Genomic DNA, 19766 nt, shown 5'->3' with positions numbered 1-19766 from the left:
GGAGGGATATTCAAGAATCTGGTATTTTCACTGAAACCTCTGTTTTAAAACGATTGTTTTCTTAATTAAATATAAAACATAGCACATATTGAACTAAATAGAACTTTTAGACCCTATTTATACATAACAGATTTTTCACTACTGGTTTTTGAAGTTTGGCTGGAGGGTTTGTTTGGATAGCTGTTTTGGGGGGGTATTGTTTGGTTGCATAATTTTTTTTATCCTAAAGGTTCACTAATCTCCAGGAAATCTCAATACTTCTGTGTTCAAAGTGGCCATTTGAGAACTGAAACAGTGCAGCTTATGACAGCTCACCTGGAAAGAAAGAAATTTACTCAAATTTAATGAAGTTGCACAAAGTTCTTGGAAGGACAGTTCATTCAACATTGGAATTCTGTCAGCTCCAAATCAGATTCATTATAATCACATAAGCTTGAGAAAGAGCTAAAATCATCACATCTGCATTATATGCATAATTTCAGGGAAGAAACACAGCAACTTTCTGTTTCAAAAGGCCTTCATAAATTATTTTCCTTTCTCATTGAGAAGAATGTTTTCACAAATAAGGCTCTCTAAATGAAAAGTCACAACATAGTCAGTTTGGAATACAAGAAATATGTTATTTTAAGTGGTACTTATTACAGGGACCTGTTGAAGGTCTCCATGGTGAGAGAAAGACGAGAATCTTGTTTCTTGATCAGAAGGCTGGATTTATTGATATATGATATATAATACATTATGACTATACTAAATAGAATAAAGAGAGAAGTTGCAGATGCTTGCCAGGCCAAGAATAGAAAGAAAGAATCTATAACAAAGTTGTGTCCAGGGACTCTGTCCCTAGCTTGCACTTGTGATTGGCCCTTAATTATAAACATAGAAACATGAGCCAATCAAGGTGCATCCCACTGCATGCCACAGCAGCTGATAGCAATTGTTTATATTCTCTTTCTGGGGGCCCTCAGCTTCACAGAAAATGCAGAAATCTGAAAGAAAGGATTTCTGTGAAAAAATGTCTGCGACAGGTACTAAACTTTTTTCCAAGGCTATTTTCTTCCTCATGATCAAACAAGTAGAACTTGCCCTCTATAGGCACGTGAGCTGGTAAAATGTATGCTCATGAGGAGACCTTGCATTTGTGTGTCATGATCCAGAACAAAGGAGCTGTTTTATCTGATACAACTACCTGAACTTCGGAGGAATTTTTCTGTGGTGGGAGGTTCTTTGTTCTGGAAAGAACTAGAAAGGAATGTTCATGAAAGAAACTAGAGAGGAATAAAGCCAAACCAAAACAGTTGTTTTCCAGCTGTGCTAGCAGTTCTTCCATCACTGCCCACCAGACAATGCAGGCTTCAGGGTATGACTTCATGAAGGCATTTATTAAATGCCCTGCTAATCAGCAACTCAGCAGTCCAGATTCCCATTGTATTGCTAATTGCCAGCCAGGCACCACAAGTAACCAACTCCCACAGAGCTCTTCTCACTAAGATGATGGAATGTCCAGGTTAAGCTCTACACATTTCTGCAGGTGTCCAAGGGCAACTTCTCCCAAAATCTTCTGAATTGCAGGAGTCAGACACTGTGATGAAAGTCAGTCTCTGGCAATAGCAATTATGGGGGAATTTAACCTCAGCATCCACTCACAGTGGTGTTTTCACCAGAACGCTTAGTCACAGACAGGGTGGTGAATACCTTGAGACAAAGAAGAAAGAAGATTCTCAGCACAGTTAAATTTACATTTTTTTCCTGGAAGATTAAACTGGGCATGATGCTCAAAATCGGAGCCAATTCTTAAAGTAAGAAAATAATGAAAGTCCTACTTTTAAAATCCTTGTCATTAAACAGCACACACAAATTACTTCTGTTCTCTTCATTTATGTTCTTCCTTTTACAGTGGAAAAGAAAGAATTAAGGAAGTCACATGGCTTTATACCACTTCTCATCTTAATGCTCCCAAGTTTTTACAGTGGGAACAAGCTCAGCAATAATAGACTCCAGTACACCTAATGAATAAGTGTCTTTATGGCTCAAAGAAAACTTCTTTGTTGGGGAAAGTGAAGTTAACTCAAGGCCTGGGCATTTGGAGAGAATTTTGCCTTTGTGCCTTTCTAGCCATTATAAAAACATGGAAGTAATTGCTGATAAAGACATTATGTCTGCAATCTGTGTCCTCTTGACAACAGTTATGGGAACACTGAGTAAAACTAGTTTGAAAAATACCAGTCTTTACTGCTTTCAAGTCACATTAAAAAAATATTATTCCTAAATAATTATTGTAAAATTAACAGATTAGAATTTGGGAAGGAAAATTAATTATACAACATTTGCTTAATACTGGTACTTTACTATGCAAATAATTGCATTGTTTTGCATACATACAATATAGAAAGGAAAAACAGAAATCAAAACCACTGTTATCTAAATGTTCCAGAGTTGCAATAATTAGTTATCATCAGAGCTATCTCTCAGGAAGAATAAACTTAGCACAGAACATAGTACATACACGTTTCAGCTATACAAATAACATTGAAGTATCTAAAGATAATGGGGATCAGAAAGACTTATATTTCTTCAAGTAGAAGTTTTGCTGCATTAGGACTGCTAGCAGGTCTTCAGAGGACAACATCAATAAATGATAAACCTCTTCCACTTTCTATAAGCACATAAAGCATTATCCACAAATCAGGAAGACAAATGCATGTCTAATGTATATGGCATAATAACAGTGACTAATCTAAAACATAGTGCATGTTTTGAGAGAGGGCTTTGTAGACTTCATTTCTGATCCACAGCCGGACAACATATGGGCGTCTTCATTTATTGTTATTTCATTTCAAAAGACCAAGATTAAAAAACACAAAATTTATCTGCTTTCCTCCTGGCCAGGCTGCAACCTCCAGGTGCGGGAGGGGAGCACACTGCTCCCTAGTAAGCCAGCTGGAGTAATTTGAAAATTGTTGGAAACAAGTATTTTAGATAGAATTTGTTTTTTACTTAAGGGAAGACAAAACCTTAGATCCAATGGCTGGAAAGCCATCATTAGCTACCCGGAAGAATCACCCCAGCTTTCAGGACACAATTTCTCTTCATCACAGATGATCAATAGTACCCCCCTGAATTTCAGGCAGCACAGTGCAGTTGAGGCTGAGATGTAATTCTCTGTAGGGCTGAGGTCCTACCAGTTCTGTGCTTGCAGTTATTTGCACTCAACCTTGCAAGAAATTCCATTCTGAGCTCCTGTTTTCTGCTGAAGAAAATGCTGCTTCAAGAAGAGAAGGAAAATCTGGCTCTAATTCATAGACAGTGAAAATGGGACCCTCAGTCTTAAGGTTTTCTTCAAGTGGAATAAAACCATGTTTCACAAGAGACTCAGCAATTAATTAGTACTAGTGACAGTGAAGATGTCAGCACTTGACCCTGTAACACTGGTCCTTCCTGTTCAAATAGACTTCATTTTCTTTAACTTTTACAGGGATGTAAGAAAGATAACGGTGATATTATCCATCATTCTATTAATCCAATATGCTCATTTCTCACAAATCCCAGTTTTCAAGCATTTTTCTAATCAAAGAGTGCCCTCTTGCACTTTGATTTTTATTTACTGCTCAAGAGATTAAATTAAGTAAAAGCATAAAAAACCCTTTTGAAGACTGTCACTAAAAATGATCAGTGTTTCCTGGAGTTTTTAAATAGCATATTTTTCCTGAGCCAATTTCTTCCTCCCCCATTCAAACATATCTGATTATCTGAAATTACCTCCCTGAATTATGTCTAATCATCACTGTATTCAGTTTCTGTTTTAGCAGCTCAGATGTCCAGAATAAATTATGACTCTCATCCTCTCTTCACACTGCATATGCTAATACCCCACTTGAGTTCACAGGTTTGAATGCTGCCCTCAGAGATCCCCCTCCACAGGCCCCCTGGGAAGACAAGGACCTGCTAGCCCTCTTCAAGGGCCTCCAAGAATACCATTAAATGGTACTACAAAGAACAGAATAAATTGTGGATGCTTTGTAGAGGATTTAGATTGCTAGCAGTCCATTAATGAAGTCCTTATTGCGTTGCTTTTACTAAACCATCTAGAAAGTAGGAAAGAAGAGAGATGGATGTCACTTCTGCAGAGGAGCATTCTGGTGCTCCCTTGTACTGCTTTACTTCTAACACAACCAGAAACTCTGTATGAAGATTTACACAGGTCATAAAAAAGCTTTCAGGGATCCTCAGCTAATATAAACTGGTCCTAATGCTACTAAAATCAATCTCTGATTTACATCTGGAAGGAGCTGTTCCACACCTGCTAGAGAAAATTGAGCTCTTCATTCAAGAGGAACAGCAAGATAAAAAGTAGAAATATTTGTGTGGCTTCCTTAATTGAAAGCCTACATGATAAAGAAGAGATCTTTAAGAGGAGGGAGTTTAATAGAAAAATTGTCATGTAACTGGTCCCCTTTCCCAGCACTAGTTTGTAAGCCCATTTTGGGTGCACTAATCTAGCTTTAGCAGAAATAGTATTTGAAGCCTTCATAATCTTGACTGGGATAAAAATTCTATACGTCCCACTAGAGAGAGAACTGGATTAAGGAAAGGCATAAACTTTTCACAAATGAACACAATTTTTAAAAAACAATTTAAAAAATCCTAGACTAAGCCTAAGTGTTAGAATTTTAAACATAAAACCAGATAATTTCCTCTCCTTTCCTCCCCCCACCTTCCTGCAAATTTGGACCTCTTTAACAGAGCTCCGTTATTCAGATTTCTAACACCTTACCCCAGAATGCCATGAAAGCTGGGCTCTGAGGTGACTTTGTATACAAACCTCTGCACAGATAGGATGAATTCCTACGGTGCTGTCCAGCTGTTCTTTTGTCAACCCACATTTAATAGCAGCTGCAAACCCTTGGGTGACCTCTCCAGCATTTGGACCAAGGACATGGAAGCCAATGACTCTCTCCTAAAAGTCAAAGACAATCAAATGCAAGCACAATCATGAATTCAGTTCTCTTTAGACAACGTGTAAAGTTTTCTTATTCAGAGTATATAATTTATTCAGCTCACAAAATGTATCACAAATTAATGTAACCACTAAAATATTAATTATAATTAGCACCAACAGATGTGTGGCCACGTAATTTAGTTCTCTCTCTCCAAAGATTCAACCAGGAACTCAGGAGATTTTATTCAGGTGAGTTATTCCACTCATGCCAACAGAACATTTGCCTAACTAAAGGTGAGCACCCTGCATTAAGGTTTCCAGTATGAGGGCCTGCGGTAGGTGGCTACAGGGTCTGTATCTGTTGAAGAATTTTCAGTTTGATAGTTGTTCACAGAAAAGGACCACAAGCTGAAGTTGTGGCCAACCAGACATGGCAAGAAGTCTATTCTAACTGAACTGTCAATGACTCTTGTGGCAGTGTTGGCTTTCAGTGGGAGATAATACACTTAGAGACTGGCAAAAAACCCATCCAGTTACAAGGAAGGTACCATTCACATTCTTCCTCTCTATACTCCTGTTCAATTGCAGAACACATTACACTGCACATACACCCTCAGAAAACATCCAGCAGAACAAGCTGTACTGACTTGATCTGCGTTTTTTAATGAGAGAAACATGAAAATTTAGCACATCACTTGCTGTGAACTTTAGTGGCCTTCAGGAAATTCATCAGTTTTTGGTGAGCATAGATATAGCTCAGTTGAGTATCAAAAGTTATCTGCTCTTCCTGCTAAATATCACATATATTGGGTATAGTGAATACTACTGAAAGGTTATTATTCTTTCAGTAAATCTGAGCACTGAGATTTACCACAGGGTTTATTTAAATAAGAAAAGTTCTAATCAGGTAATAAGTAAAATGGAATTATCTTAATTTTCCTTTAGAAATATTGACATATGTCAAAATAAAACCATAGCAATGAAACCAAGGCAATGAGAGATTTAAATAGTTACTGAACTATTATTTTTTTTCCAGGGTAACTTTCAACTCTACACCTAGATGTTTAAACACATTTCAAGTTTTCAAGACAAGGAATGAAAATAAATTAACGAAACACTTTAAATCACCATTAAATCTTTGCATTTTCTTAAGTGATTCTGGATTAGAGCATGGCTAAAGGCTCTAAAATACCTTCCACACTACTGCAAACTCCTCCAGAAAGAGGAGATGGACAGGTGTGCAAATTTTACAAAATGTTGACAAGATGCTTAGAAAGATGGCAGAAAGAAAAATCTGTATCTAAGAAAGATGAATATAAGTTAAGTTAGTTTTGTTTTTTCTCATAGGACAGATATGCTACCATCTTAACAGGAATATATTTTAATAGAATATTACTCTTCATAATAATTTATAATAATAAAATCAACTACAGTTTATTGAACAGATGATGATCATTCTAAGATGGCCACACCAATTCTTCTAACCAATTACTAGTTTTGCTTTTGCTTCAGCGGGTACTGTACATTTCCATGGCCAGGAAATTTGATCCTAGTCCAAGGATAATCCTGGTATTATCATCCTAAATGGGATTTGTGCAGGGAAGATACATTATCCTGTTAGAACAAGCTCAAGAATTTTATGAACACATGCAAATTTGGAGTGGTTACAAGTTGTGATAGTTTCTGAGAGACCTCAATTTCAGAGAGAAGAGTCTCCCAGTAGAGAATGTCCAAGTCTGGGGCAGAGAGAATAAACCAATAAAATTCCTAACCCTTTTTACATACATTGATTTGCTCTCTTCTCAAAGTTAATCAACAGTCTTAAAGATCTCTACTTCTTATTTTACATATATGGAAGAAGTATCATATACAAATAACAGTGGCAGAATTTTATATTTTACTGGGAATTGGTTTTGTATACACAGAAATATGCATCACTATAAATATTTATTACACTTCAAAAGGTAAGCAAATTTAAATTCATTTTAATTTGTTAAAAACAACCTATTTATAGCTCTTGTGTCATCAACAGTTTTATGATAAACATTTAGATATTGTTTTCCCAGGAAGGAAATAACTTATGTTAAGGATAACTTACATTATCTTGAGTATTGCAAATTATCTTTGCATAGCATTTGTTGTTATCTCTGGATGGTACAGTCCACTCCAGTGGCCAGAAATGACTATGGTACACCTAGAAATAAAACACAGGTTAAAAAAAGAGTCGTAAAATTTCCAAGGATAGAACATGATCTTCCAAAAGCTGCCCGATTATCCTAAATAATGAGCTATGTACACAGCATTTAGAACATCTGAAATTATGATGATACTCTTTTCCCTCAATGAATGCCAAAGACAGAAGTCTCTATAAACCAAGTACTAGTGACATCCAATATTTTAAAAATGAGAAGCCATAAGAATATTACACTTCCAGAATATTACACAGTTCACCGTGTTCTTATTAAATTACAAAATCACAAGTGACTCAATAATCTTATTGAGGCTTGCAAAAACCTTGCAAAAGCCAATAAGGTGACACAATAAAGAGGTCAGAATACATTAAATGAGGACTTAGCCAGAGCACAAATGCTTCTGTGTGCATATTTTAAAAAATAAAATACTTTCAAAATCAAAAGGGCATTTTCAAGAATAAACGGTCCAGTGTTTCACATATAACACCAAGAATTTCACTCAACAACAAAAATTTGCCTGGGTATATACAAACTTTGCAGGGAGAAAAGAGTCTAAGACTTTGCCCTGTGGTCAGGTTTACAGTATTTTTCACACAGCTATTTTGAGTTTTATTTACTTATTTTCCTCCGCAGTTCAAATCGGAAAAAGTCAGCTAAGAGGGGGACAAGTTCTCAACTTCATGCACTACCACTTACCTGCTTATTTCTGTAAATAATGCTCCTCAGGTGATATTTGCAGGACATAAAAGTTCAGTTTATTGTGAGACTTCCTCCCCTCATGCTTTCTGTAATGTGGTCAATACAGCATTTTGGAAGAACAGCCTCAGACACTAAGTGCTTGTATTTGTCTAATTTCACTCCTGACCAGCAATCCCAGGGAATGAAAAGGGATTACTCACATGAGTATAATTAAGCACATACCTCTTTGTACAGTCAAAGGAAACAGGAAAATGAGCTAACACTTGGCTTTATAAAGTAAAAATCACTATGGTAAGAAATTTGCCGTGCTGTAGGTAGAAAAGCTCCACTTTGCGATTAAAACCAGTGCATTGTTTCCAGCATATACCCAGTTTAAAATTATCCTGAAGTATTTTCAGACACATGCAAACCCTTTTTCTATTTTTTTTTAAACCAAACATTCCACCTTTAAGCCTCCTTTTGCCAAAAATAGAACATACCTGCAATTAGAGCTATTGGAATTGAAGATTATTTTTATAACATGTCTAGGAACAGCCAAGGAAGACAAAACATGTACCTAGTCACCTCCTGTCCTTACATCACAGCACAAAATGCTGTTTTAATTTACTCTTAATATTATTTTAAATTACAAATTGGAAAAATAAAACCCAGGTGAAATTAAGGCATTTACCTCAATGTTTTCCTCCCCAAATTTCTCCACTGCGGTGTCTTCAGAGTACCCACAGGCTCCATACTCCAAAGGAGTAAATACAGTAGTTGGAACATTCACATAGTCACACTGCATGGCATTCAAAACAAAATGAAAACCCACACAACATCAGTAATAAAATCAGCATACAGTAGTCTGAAATACAGCAAGAAAAGCTTGATTATTCACAATTCTGAAAGCTCTTTTTTTTTTTTTTGTCTTAAATTAAGGTACAGTTTTTTGTTTGTTCATTACAGAGGTGCTAATTAGAGCAAGAAAAAAAAAAAAAGACAGCTTAAAGCCACTCAAACATTAGTAGGCATTGATTAAATGGAAAAGGAAATTCAGTGCCCTATTTAACAAATATACCAGATCACAGGCCAAACTGGACATAAAAGTTGCCTGTTCAACCACTTCTAGGATGCATACTATTTTTAGTTGGAGATGCTGCAAGGGCACCACTACCATTCAAAACTCATTTTTCATCAGCTGTGGCCTAGGTGATGCTGAAAAACCAATGACATGTAGTACAACCATCTGGGGGGACAGTGAAAACTTGTAATTTCTCCCAGTTTTATATCATCTCCAAACTTCCTGAGCATTGTTCTCAGCATCCAGATCCATTAGCTGTTAAACAGCACTGGAACCAAGCCCAAGCCTGTGGCACACCACCAGGGACTGGCCTTCAGCTGGTCTTTGGAATGCTGAGCCTTTAAGCTTGTCTGTTCAGCCAGTTTTCAACCCACCTCACTGCCCACTTACCCAGCCTGCAATTCATCCCTTTGTCCATGACAATGTTATGGAGGCAGTGTCAAAAGCTTTCACTAGACTCAAAATAAACAAACATACTCTGCTCTTCCCATATACACCAAATGAGTCATTCTGCTATAGCAGACTAGCAGGCCGGTCAGCTCTATTTCATGTCTAGCAATTTTATTTTCTACATATTTCAACTCTAATTAATTTCCTTTGTGACTGGGGATCAACTAAGGTGCTGACTACTGTTCTTGCCCCACCTATCCATAACACCTCATTATATTTCAATCACCTTCTCCAGATTTGTTACAAAGGTAGTATGAGCCACACTCCCATTTTTTTAAAGTAGTTACTCGTTTCTTGGATTCACTGAATAAGAATCCTTCCTTTGGCAGCATGGCAATTTTTGTACCTTGACAGACTTATCTAGCATAAAATGTAAATTAAGACATATCCATAGCATTGCAGCAATAAAAAAATTTGGCTTCTGCTACAGTTTCTTAAACCTTGTCTGGCTATTTCAATGACATCATGTGCACTGATTCAGGGTTCTGTTACTGCCAATGTAAAACAAACAACTCGATCATGCTCTAAATCTGGCTGATAGTTGAACTTGCTATGAATACAGCAGGCTCTGAAAGGGATAAACCTTTATGGTCATGCCATATGGTTATGAAGGTGAGACAAGTACCCATATCAGTGTAACAGTTCTTTAAAGAAAGACACTCTCCTTTCCTTCTGGTTTAAACATAAGGTGTAAATGAGTACCCACATTACTCCCATTTGAAAAACCATAACCTGGCTGAAACCCAGAACTGCACTAGTACAAAACATGAACACTGAATCCATTAATTCAACTACTCAGGTATAAACATGTGCTGAGTTACTGGTACATGTCATCTTCCTTTGTGTCCACATTCAACTACAATTGGGACTGCATATTACATTGAAAACATACAGATGAGAAACGAAAAAAAATCATTAAAATAAGACTGAAAATTAAGATCACAAACTCCTATTCCACTCTATTTAGGGACCGTAGGTAGGTTCAGCAAACTGCCTTTGAATTGGTGTAAAAGCATTTAACAGGATGGGAAAGATTGATGACTTTTAAGGAAGGCAGTAGAATTGAAAACAAGTTAAATGATCTCTGTTAATTTCATTATCATCGTACTTTGAGAGAAAACTAAACCCTCTTAATAGGAACAAAAGATACTACTGCTTAATCCACAAGGTATTAATTTCATCCTACACAATTAGCCAAACACATCTGCAGTAATATCTTTGCCAGGGGAAAATTAAAATGATCATCAAAGCTAATCCTTAAAATTCTACTGGGTTTTCCACAAGCAAGCAGACTGGTTCCTTACCTTAGTGGTTGTCCCAGCATAAAGCCTCTGAACTAACAACCTTCCTGCCTGGATTGCCACCGGTGTGAGTTCCAGCTTGTCCTGCAGGATATCTCCAACAGCATAGATATACGGAACATTTGTCTGCTCCTCATTATTGACAGGAATTTTTCCTGTTCTGCAATTGGAATTAACAAGAAAAAGATCCAAGTCTTCTGCTGTGAAGGCTGGAGGTGTAAATAACCTTGCAGGCCCCTTAGCTTTAAGAGAAAGACTTGTATGTGAAGTATGAAGAATTCATATTCATAAACTTACAGTCTCGGGCAGGAATATAAAATAGGGCAAATTTGACCAAAACTGCAGGAATTCACACACTGGACAAGGAGGTAGCTTCAGAAGCTGCAATTCATCTCCTGAATCACTGAGGTGAAGCATAAACCTCTTCCTGAAACACCTACCACCAGCTGAACTGTGTACTGGCAACTTTCAGGAATGACAGGAAGAGACATTTTCCCACTCCTTTTGTAGGACAAAACAATTTTTCCACTACTGAAATTTCAGTCCAGTGGCTGAAGCTTTTTATAGAAACTTATTTTTCAGGCTTCTACACAGAAACAAGTCAAGCTGGTACATACCCTACCTAAGGAACAGACAACAAGCTTTTTAGATGTAAGTGCAATGAGCTAATGGAAGTTTTTAATTATTAATATTTCCTACTTCATCAATAAATGAAATAGTGCAGTAATCACCCCAGGAAACACATGTAACAGGGAAACCTAATCAGACAGACACAGAAACACAGTTACTTGAGAAACCAGCAGCAATTCCCATATTAAAAATCCAACTTCCTCAATTTTGCACTCACTAGAAATTATACAGTTTATGCTAATATCTTTATAGTTCATTCTATTAAGCTAGTAATAGGTGTCCTGACATCAGAAAGATGTGTACTGTTCTACAAGCCAACATGGATCTGCCAATTTTGAGTGGACCAAAATTTCCACTTATTTGAAATATCACATTGTGCCCCTTGACAACATCAGTTGCTGCATTCATATATAAATACTCTGCATTGGTCAGGGTCATGGTCCCTTGTTTTCACTTCAAAGGGAAGATCTCTGAGGACCCACATTCCTGCAAGATGTTTTAGTTACCAATATTGAAAACGTTACTGATAGCTCCGCTCCCTGGTACAACAACCTCACTACATTTAACATCAAGTACTCTTCTATGGAAGACACAGATCATATCCAAGGGTTGATTAAAGCCAAGAAATAAAACCCTCCAAAACCTAAAACACATCAAGAATTTCATGTGAGAGTTTAAGGAATGCTACTTGAACCTTATCTTTCAAAATAACATATAGTAGCTTTTACATTAAAATTTGAACAAAACTCACTGCTCTAAAAGCCTGTATGAATGAACAGATTTTTGTTCCAAGAGGTGATAAAAGCAAGAAGATGAGAAAAAGAGAGTATAAGGAACAACTGACAGATCCTAGAAAACCCTGTGGCTGGAAGAAGCTAAGATGGACCTGTAAATCTAGAAAGAATGAAATAGACACTTTTTTCTCCCAGGAATTAGAAACTGACATTTCAGCAACAAAAAAGCAAATGTAGCAGTATCATGGGAGAAAATGCAGCTATCTGCTACATGTTCTCCCATCCAAGTGTACAGAAACAAAAAACAAATTTTTCCTCAAAGATTTGGGTGTCTCTGCACTACTACCATTGTGGCAGCACATGACACAAACTCAGCAGTGAGTGGTACACAGACTTCCGTCCTTACCTTTCATTGATATTCACTCCAACTTTGTCCAAACCAATTTTTCTTGTGCATGGATCTCGTCCAACTGCCAGCAGCATCTGCGAAACAGCAATGCACATGACTGATTTTTAGAAACCCAAAAGTGCATTTTCTTTGGCTATTATCTTCTGTATATACACTAGAGATTAGTACCTAAAGCTTGGTCACAGTAAGGTGAATACATTTGTTATCCATTGTACATTCACAGAGTTTATGACAAGCCATGTTACCACCATGACCTAACAATACCAGGTTTTAATGCTAATATTAAAAACAGGCAAACAGCATTCCCTTGAGGAATACTCCATGAATATTCTAAACCGATCAGTTAGGGACAGATTCTTTATTTCCTTACAGTTTTACACCAAGATATTATCCCGAATCCTTACCAGAGCAAGTGACCTCAAAATGCTCCATAAGGAAAGGGCTCTTTAAGAAAGAAACTCAGATGCTTAAGCAAATAAAAATATCATAAAATAATATTTTTTATCTGAAAATATAATTTACTTATATAGGCTCTCAGTCAACCACTCTCAAAGAATATTATTTTTTTAATATTATTTGTTTGAACATTTGTCAAGGCTGAAATCCCATCCTATCAACTCTGCTAGCTTAATAAATCGTGTTCCAACTTCTGCTATCACAAGGAAAATTGCTACATGCTTTGTAGTCTTGGACAACTGCCCGGATAACTAACAATGCTTTTCATATGACAACTAAGAACTGTCCTGAAGGAATCCCAAGATCTCCTTCAAGTCTTACAGATGATCAAACACACCACATCTTTAGAGCTGAAGGTCTTATAATGCAGCACACACAGCTCTCAGCTTCTATGAGGAGTGACAGCATTTCAGTGACGATGTAGCAACAAGAAACCAGAAGTTTCGTTAATAAAAGGATGGAATTGATTTCCTTCCTAATAAGCTTTCACTATTATGGACTAGAAAAACCCCAGTATTACAATCCTGTAAAACAGCTCTGCTGTCATTGTTAAACTTTCTCACAGTATTGGCTCCCAGATGCACTATGTGTCCTTTATAGGGGATGACTGATGCACTGTACAGCTAAACGAGGTCACTGGCACACAGTATTTGCAGTCTGAAGTCCCAGGCTGGCAAAGGCCTGTCTTTATGCATTCTGTGTGGTTCCAAATACTCTATTCACAATTTTTTTTTTCTCCTTTCAGCATCAAGGCCAATGAAAATGAGTGGAGTGAGGTGTGATGGAAACAGTCAATCAAACATACAATACCATGCCTGCACGCTACAATTTTACTGTCTTAAGTGTGTAACGACGTTTCCTGACTGACTTGCCACAGGGCATTTGCTGTGTTTGTGAAGATGTGTCAAGAACAGGTCTTGAGATGACATGTCATGCATTTGTTTAACTCCTGTACTGACCATTGTTTTGTGCTAACAACAAAACATGCCCTAATCACTATGAAAGCTATTATAAATCATTACTTATAATTTATTACAAATATCTCACAGGGAAAAAATCCTGCAACTGATTCCACAGGACCAAGCTCATCTACACCCCTAAGCTAAGAAATAGGTTTCAAAAGCATGCAAACTGATTTGCCAAGACAAAATAACCATTGATTTGGGGACTTTTATTTCCAGATTAATTACCTGCTGAGTGTGTGCAATTAGCATATTGTAATGACTAAAATAATTTTTAAAAATCTAATGTGTGGATAAAAACACCCCACAAAATATCAACATTTAATGCAAGACTATTTCACATGCTTCATGCATACAGACAGGACTCACAGTATTGCATTCCACTTCAATTATTTGATCCCCTGTTGTGGATTTGGCTGTAACTTTCAGTATTCCAGGAGTTCCTTCCTCAACCCGCTCAACCTACAACAATTTGGGGATTGGATAGGGTAAAAAAAAAAAAGTTTCATATAAAAATATACCAATCTAAGATTTCCCACCAAATATCACTGAGAGAGTTTTAACCATGATCTAAAATAAGGCATTCTAAAAATTCTTTACATTTCTACTTGCATATTTTAATGTGGTTTTTTATGTCCCTACATTTATTTTTATGACCAAGAAAACAAAATGTCATTTCTGTTTTTAAAAGTGGTCTCATGGTTAAGTTCTTGTCCAAGTCCATCACATGACCTGGGGACATATGCCCTCATTCCTGTGGGGACAGAGGACACAAGTAGGAAGGAAACACCATCAGACATTTTCTCTAAGTGCTGGCATCATTCCCTCCACCCATGGGAAGCTACTGTCATAGAAAAGCCTCATCAGTACATACAACAGACATGTAAGTGTGCAACATTTAACATAATTCTGGGAAATTTTAGTGTTCATCCTACAGATGAAAAGGTACTTTTCAACAACACCCTTGTTCCTACTTCATGTTCAATATTTAGAGGCAGAAAGAGCAAAGTTTCTGATAAAGATTTTATTTCTGTCCATTATTTATATTTAGAAAAGCCAACTGTGCCATCCTACCAACCTTAAAGGATCACTGTGCTAAACTGCTCCTATTCAAAGGCAACATTATTTATAATAATTCAACTTCTACCTTCAAAAGTCCCAACAAAGGGTTTTAATAAGCACAACATAACTTGCATAACTTTGCATAACTTCAAACACAATGTCTGAAAGAGATGAGAAAACCTGCTAAAAACCTACCAAGTAACTTAAGCTGAAGGATATTCTCAATCAGAAACAGGGCCAAATATTTTATTCCCATTGAAATCAAAGACATATAATGACAGGACAGGGCAAAATACACAGAAGTGCATTTTGTGATGGTGGCGATGAACTTCTTATCACAGGATGCGTCTGGAGGAGCCTGTTTGCCATTTAGTTGAAATTATCTGCTTCTAAACACAGCTTCCTTCTTTCTCATTCCCCAATAGGGCTTACAAAAGGCCATGTCTGCAACAAAACCTAGATAATCATCCCTACTTTTCATACAGCATGGGATTTATGCAACAAAAACTTGCATAAAAACTAAGTTCCTGGAAAGATCCATTTTGTCTTCTTACAGCAACTCTCATTCTGTGAGAGATGCTCAGACTCGCAGTACCAACTGGCAAGAGCATTTTTAAAGCTGCTATTGATACTGCTAAGAACGGAAATGAACAGTCTTCACTGAATTTTAAACCCCAAAGTGTTAAACTCAGCAGCACACTGGTTTAACCCCAAATTGAAATTGCTTAACACATGATTTGCTATGTCTAAATAAGTAAGGACTATGGTGAATAAAACATAAAAAAATACTATTAGCACCCTCTGAAGTCTTTGATAGGTCAATTTTCCATTGGAAAATTAGAAAAGCTCCAGAACTCCTAATTTGGTTTAAATTCGACCTGAATTTACCTACACATGTGCCTATAAATATATGTAAGTAGCTGCATGAGTACTCTTACTGAACTCAACAAAAATTGAGCAAGTATTTAAGGACTCTGCTAAGTAAATTATACAGATGATACTTCTAAAGACCATTTACTTTTCTGGATTGTCGACTAATCCTCAGCATATAAACAGAATTTGCTGAATGAAAATTTGAAAATTGGCAATGAAAAATTGAATTGTTTTTGATGCACTGGGCCCTGATATTCGAGGAAATTATGTATCTGCTTAATTATGGGCCTGCAAGAAGAACCAGGATAAGCAGGTGTAACATTTTCTGTGTAGCATAAACTAACCTAACTAATTCTGATAAAAACAGTGAATTTCATAATCTCATAAAATTTTCATATTAAGATTAATTAATTCAATTAATTAAGTTTCATGGAGTTGGTTTAAAACAAAAATTAACCCATTCTATGTCACAGCAGATACTGTAATGAAAGTTCAACTTTTGTATTAACTGAAATAATTTACATCTTAAAACACTATGATGGGTACATCCCAATCAATTGTAGTCACTTTGAGCCTACCTTGATTGGCACAAACTCCCTAATGAAGTTGACTCCATGTTCTTTCATATATTCACCAATTCTGTTTGCCATGTCCTGGTCAAATCCTCTTAAGAGAATGGATCTCACCATTACAGTGACATCTAATCCAAGGCCTGCAAGAAATCCTGCACACTCTAAGGCAACATAGGAAGCTCCAACCACCAGGGTTCTCCCTGGACAGTAAGGTAGAGAGAAAAGGTCATCACTGGAAAAAAAAAAAAAAAAAGGAATAAGGAAATTAGAGGCAGTCAGAAAAATGTAGTGTGCTTTATATTTATACAATTTTTTTTCTGTAAGAATAGAACTTTATTCCTTTCCCTGTTCACAAAAAACCCTGCCTAATTTTTTGGAAGTTCATCTGGAATACAAAACCAGTGTATGACAGATGAAAAAGTTATATTTAGGAGTACACATACAAAAAAAAGGAGTATGAAAATTCTGAATCACCACAAAAACATGGAGAGTTTTTTTTAACAGAAATTTAGGACAAATTGTTGAAAAAGGTAGGTGTTTGTTTCCCCTCTAAATCTTGCTTTAAATATATTGCAGCAAATTTAACTCCTGAGAACTAAAAGTGGAAGGGGTTCAGCTTTAAGATAAAATACCATCATCACTTTGAAGACTTATCATTTTGCTGAAGCATTATACACAGTGCCAGATATATACACAACAACAGTAACAGGCAAAGATAGAAGTATGAAATTATGGAAAACATGCTCCTTTGTCTGTTTATCATTTCTTTCAACTGCTTCATCAAGCTACATCAGTTCTACCACACTTTGGACCTAGGCTATAAAACTAGGGCTTCTCCACAGAGCCAGGACTCATGGAGGCACCACATTTACACACTTAGTGTCTGACAGTACAATTCTGTGGATATTTCACTCTAAAATAAGTGTCCCTTTCTCAGCGTGATGTAATAAAATGTGATTATGCAATTAAAGGCTGTGGCATAGCTCCTACACCCCAAGGAACTCAATGAAGATTACACAGATAGCCTCAATCTGATAGTCTAACTCTGGGATTTCTAGTCCTCCATCTTGAAGCTACTTTAAAGCACCACTTAACAGGCTGTATTATCTGTCATCTTTAATTTCATTACCACTTATTAAAAGAGAAGCACACCACTTGGTGTTTTGGTTTCAGAGGAATTGTGCCACTTATTTATTTCACTGCTATAGGCTTGCCAGCCTGTAATTCCAACCTCTGTTTCTACAGCAAATAACTTAAAAGATACTCTGATATGAAAACACATTTAATCTTCATATAACATTTTTGCTTGGCATTAGCAATTAACCAGACACTCAAAATCAGTTTTTTCCAAAACTAAATTATCTTCACTGAGTAGCTGGGAAAAAAATTGTGCTGAATTTCAAGACTGCCCGAATGCATGAGGACAGATTCCTACCAACTTCATAACATCAGCACCTATGCTATTCCCACTTTCCCTAATATCTAAGTACAGAGTTTTCTTTCAAGTAGACTGTGCTTCTCAGTATGGGGAAATATTTACACACAAGGAATGACTTTGTATTCCTCCCTGTTTTTACCTGGTAATGCAATATTCTTTGTCTCCAGGTATACCCAGGTAGCGTGGTCGTTCACCAGTGGCAATGATAAATGTCTCAGCTGTGTACAGCTTCTCAACTCCCTTTTTATTCGTTGCCTGCATACAAAGTATTGGTGCAAAGTGAGCGTTTTACAGTCCCACCACAGGAAAAATTATTTTATTTGAGAAGTATCTCTATTCAGACAGTACCACAGGAAGACACAGCAAAGAATGACTATGATGTACCTTAATTGTGTGTGGCCCGACAAATTCTCCATATGCATTCTCATATGTGACCTTCTTGTCTCTCAGGGCAACCCGATAGCCCCAGTTCAGTGAACCAATGTAATTCTGAACAGATTCTGTCATGGTCATCCAGTTGTGTTTGACTGTCAGCAACAAAAGAGGAAGGTTCACCTTTTAGTCTGAGTTTTTCTTTTTCCACAGCAAAATTGCTATTCTCAAAGAGATTATTTTCATGACCCAGTCTTCCTGAGTTTGTCTTACTTCTGTTTTATTTCAGGGTAAAGCTACTGAAATTCAAAGAATTACATTGGCACGGATAACATGAGAGGTCACAGTGCAATAGGTATGACTTAAAACATTGAAAATTAAGACTTACTGAATTATTGACAGTTTTATATTGACAAATATATATTTACAGGTGTAAGAGGTGACATTGCTCAACAAATGAAGACAATGCATGTCTGAGAGGTGCCTCTGCATGCTTCCAAAAACAGGACTGCAGCCTAAATAAATCATAATCCCATAACCATGCACAGAGATAATAAAAAGTAAAATCCATCTTCTTACACAGTAGTGATAGACACTTAGGGAAAGGAAATCCTTGCTTGTAACTATAAGAAGTTTATGTCAGTCAACATTCTGGTGTATTCCCTTAGATGTTTTGGTACATTCAGAAATGGAAGAGCACCTTACTGTTTTTTTTCATACAACAGTCTCATCAATCACTAACATGATCAGGAGCTACTAACAAACATAGAAAACATGGAAGCAATAAGCCCCATGGCTTTAGACTTGAAAAGCACTTCAATTTATGTGTAAGCTCTCCAAAGTTACCTCACATTGTTAAAGCCAACATATGCTGCAGTGCAACGTGTTCCTGATTATGAAGTACCTCAGGATTTTCAGTGCAAATGACAAAACTGGAAAAAGCGTCCTTCTTTACCTTCTTCTGTAAACTGCCACCCAAATTTGCGTGAATCTTGCAAGGCTTGTCCCAGTAAAGCTGCCTGGTGCATCAATTTTTTAGGTATACAGCCCACGTTTACACATGTTCCTCCAAGACCTGAAAGAAAGGAAGAGAATGTGGTTTTCACATCAGTGTAGTAGATTTCAAACATGAAAATAAGAGTCTCTGAGCAAAGCTCCTTTATAACAGGATTGCAATGAAGAGAAATTTACCCCACGAGCTTCCCTGAGGTGTAGGCATGACAAAGTCCAGCACCATCACTTTCTTTTCATATTTGGCAGCCTCCTGCAAAACAAATTAAATAAGACACATTTCTAAATATGAGAAGTTAAACTTGAAACAGACAATAACATCATGCATTGCTGAAAAGCTTTGTGACTTTTAATTAAGTAACAGTGAATGATTTGCAAGGGAGCAGACAGTCATTAATCTTCTGAATTCACCTGTGCATTCAGTAGGAAAAAGAAGCTGAAAGGCAAAAAAAGGCATTCATCCTACTACAAAACAACATGGCACCAGCTGATACGCAGGAGATTCTGTGAGTCCAACCTCCTCTTCACTCCTCCTTCTTGTCACTTTGTTCAGACTATTTCCCAACATACCCATTTACTTTTAACCTACTTAACAGATTCCTAATTAAT

General features: G+C 36.8%; 1 protein-coding gene across 1 annotated transcript; it reads right to left on the bottom strand.

The window, feature by feature from the left end:
* Positions 1-1438: 1438 nt before the first annotated feature.
* Positions 1439-19409, bottom strand: TXNRD1 (thioredoxin reductase 1). The gene is made up of 12 exons (XM_058022741.1): positions 19338-19409; positions 19102-19221; positions 18159-18301; positions 17914-18029; positions 16343-16568; positions 14199-14291; positions 12409-12485; positions 10642-10798; positions 8498-8605; positions 7035-7130; positions 4820-4954; positions 1439-1692 (listed from the first exon to the last, which is right to left on the bottom strand). Exons 1-12 carry the CDS (start codon positions 19381-19383, stop codon positions 1630-1632), a joined length of 1380 nt encoding a protein of 459 aa, XP_057878724.1. The 5' UTR covers positions 19384-19409; the 3' UTR covers positions 1439-1629.
* Positions 19410-19766: the final 357 nt, after the last annotated feature.

Source organism: Melospiza georgiana, chromosome 4, assembly GCF_028018845.1.
Source record: "Melospiza georgiana isolate bMelGeo1 chromosome 4, bMelGeo1.pri, whole genome shotgun sequence".
NCBI classification, from domain to species: Eukaryota; Metazoa; Chordata; class Aves; order Passeriformes; family Passerellidae; genus Melospiza; species Melospiza georgiana.
The sequence above is the reverse complement of the archived record's forward strand: the minus strand, read 5'-3'. Positions and strand labels throughout refer to the sequence as shown.

Bases quoted from the DNA above. Each gene is read 5' to 3' on its own strand.
- TXNRD1 (XM_058022741.1), bottom strand. From the start codon at position 19,383: ATGGTGCTGGACTTTGTCATGCCTACACCTCAGGGAAGCTCGTGGG. The intron at 12,486-14,198 runs GTGAGTCCTGTC...GCTGTTTCGCAG, and splicing joins TTGAAGTGGAATGCAATACT to ATGCTGCTGGCAGTTGGACG. The intron at 8,606-10,641 runs GTAAGGAACCAG...AATGCCATGCAG, and splicing joins ATGCTGGGACAACCACTAAG to TGTGACTATGTGAATGTTCC.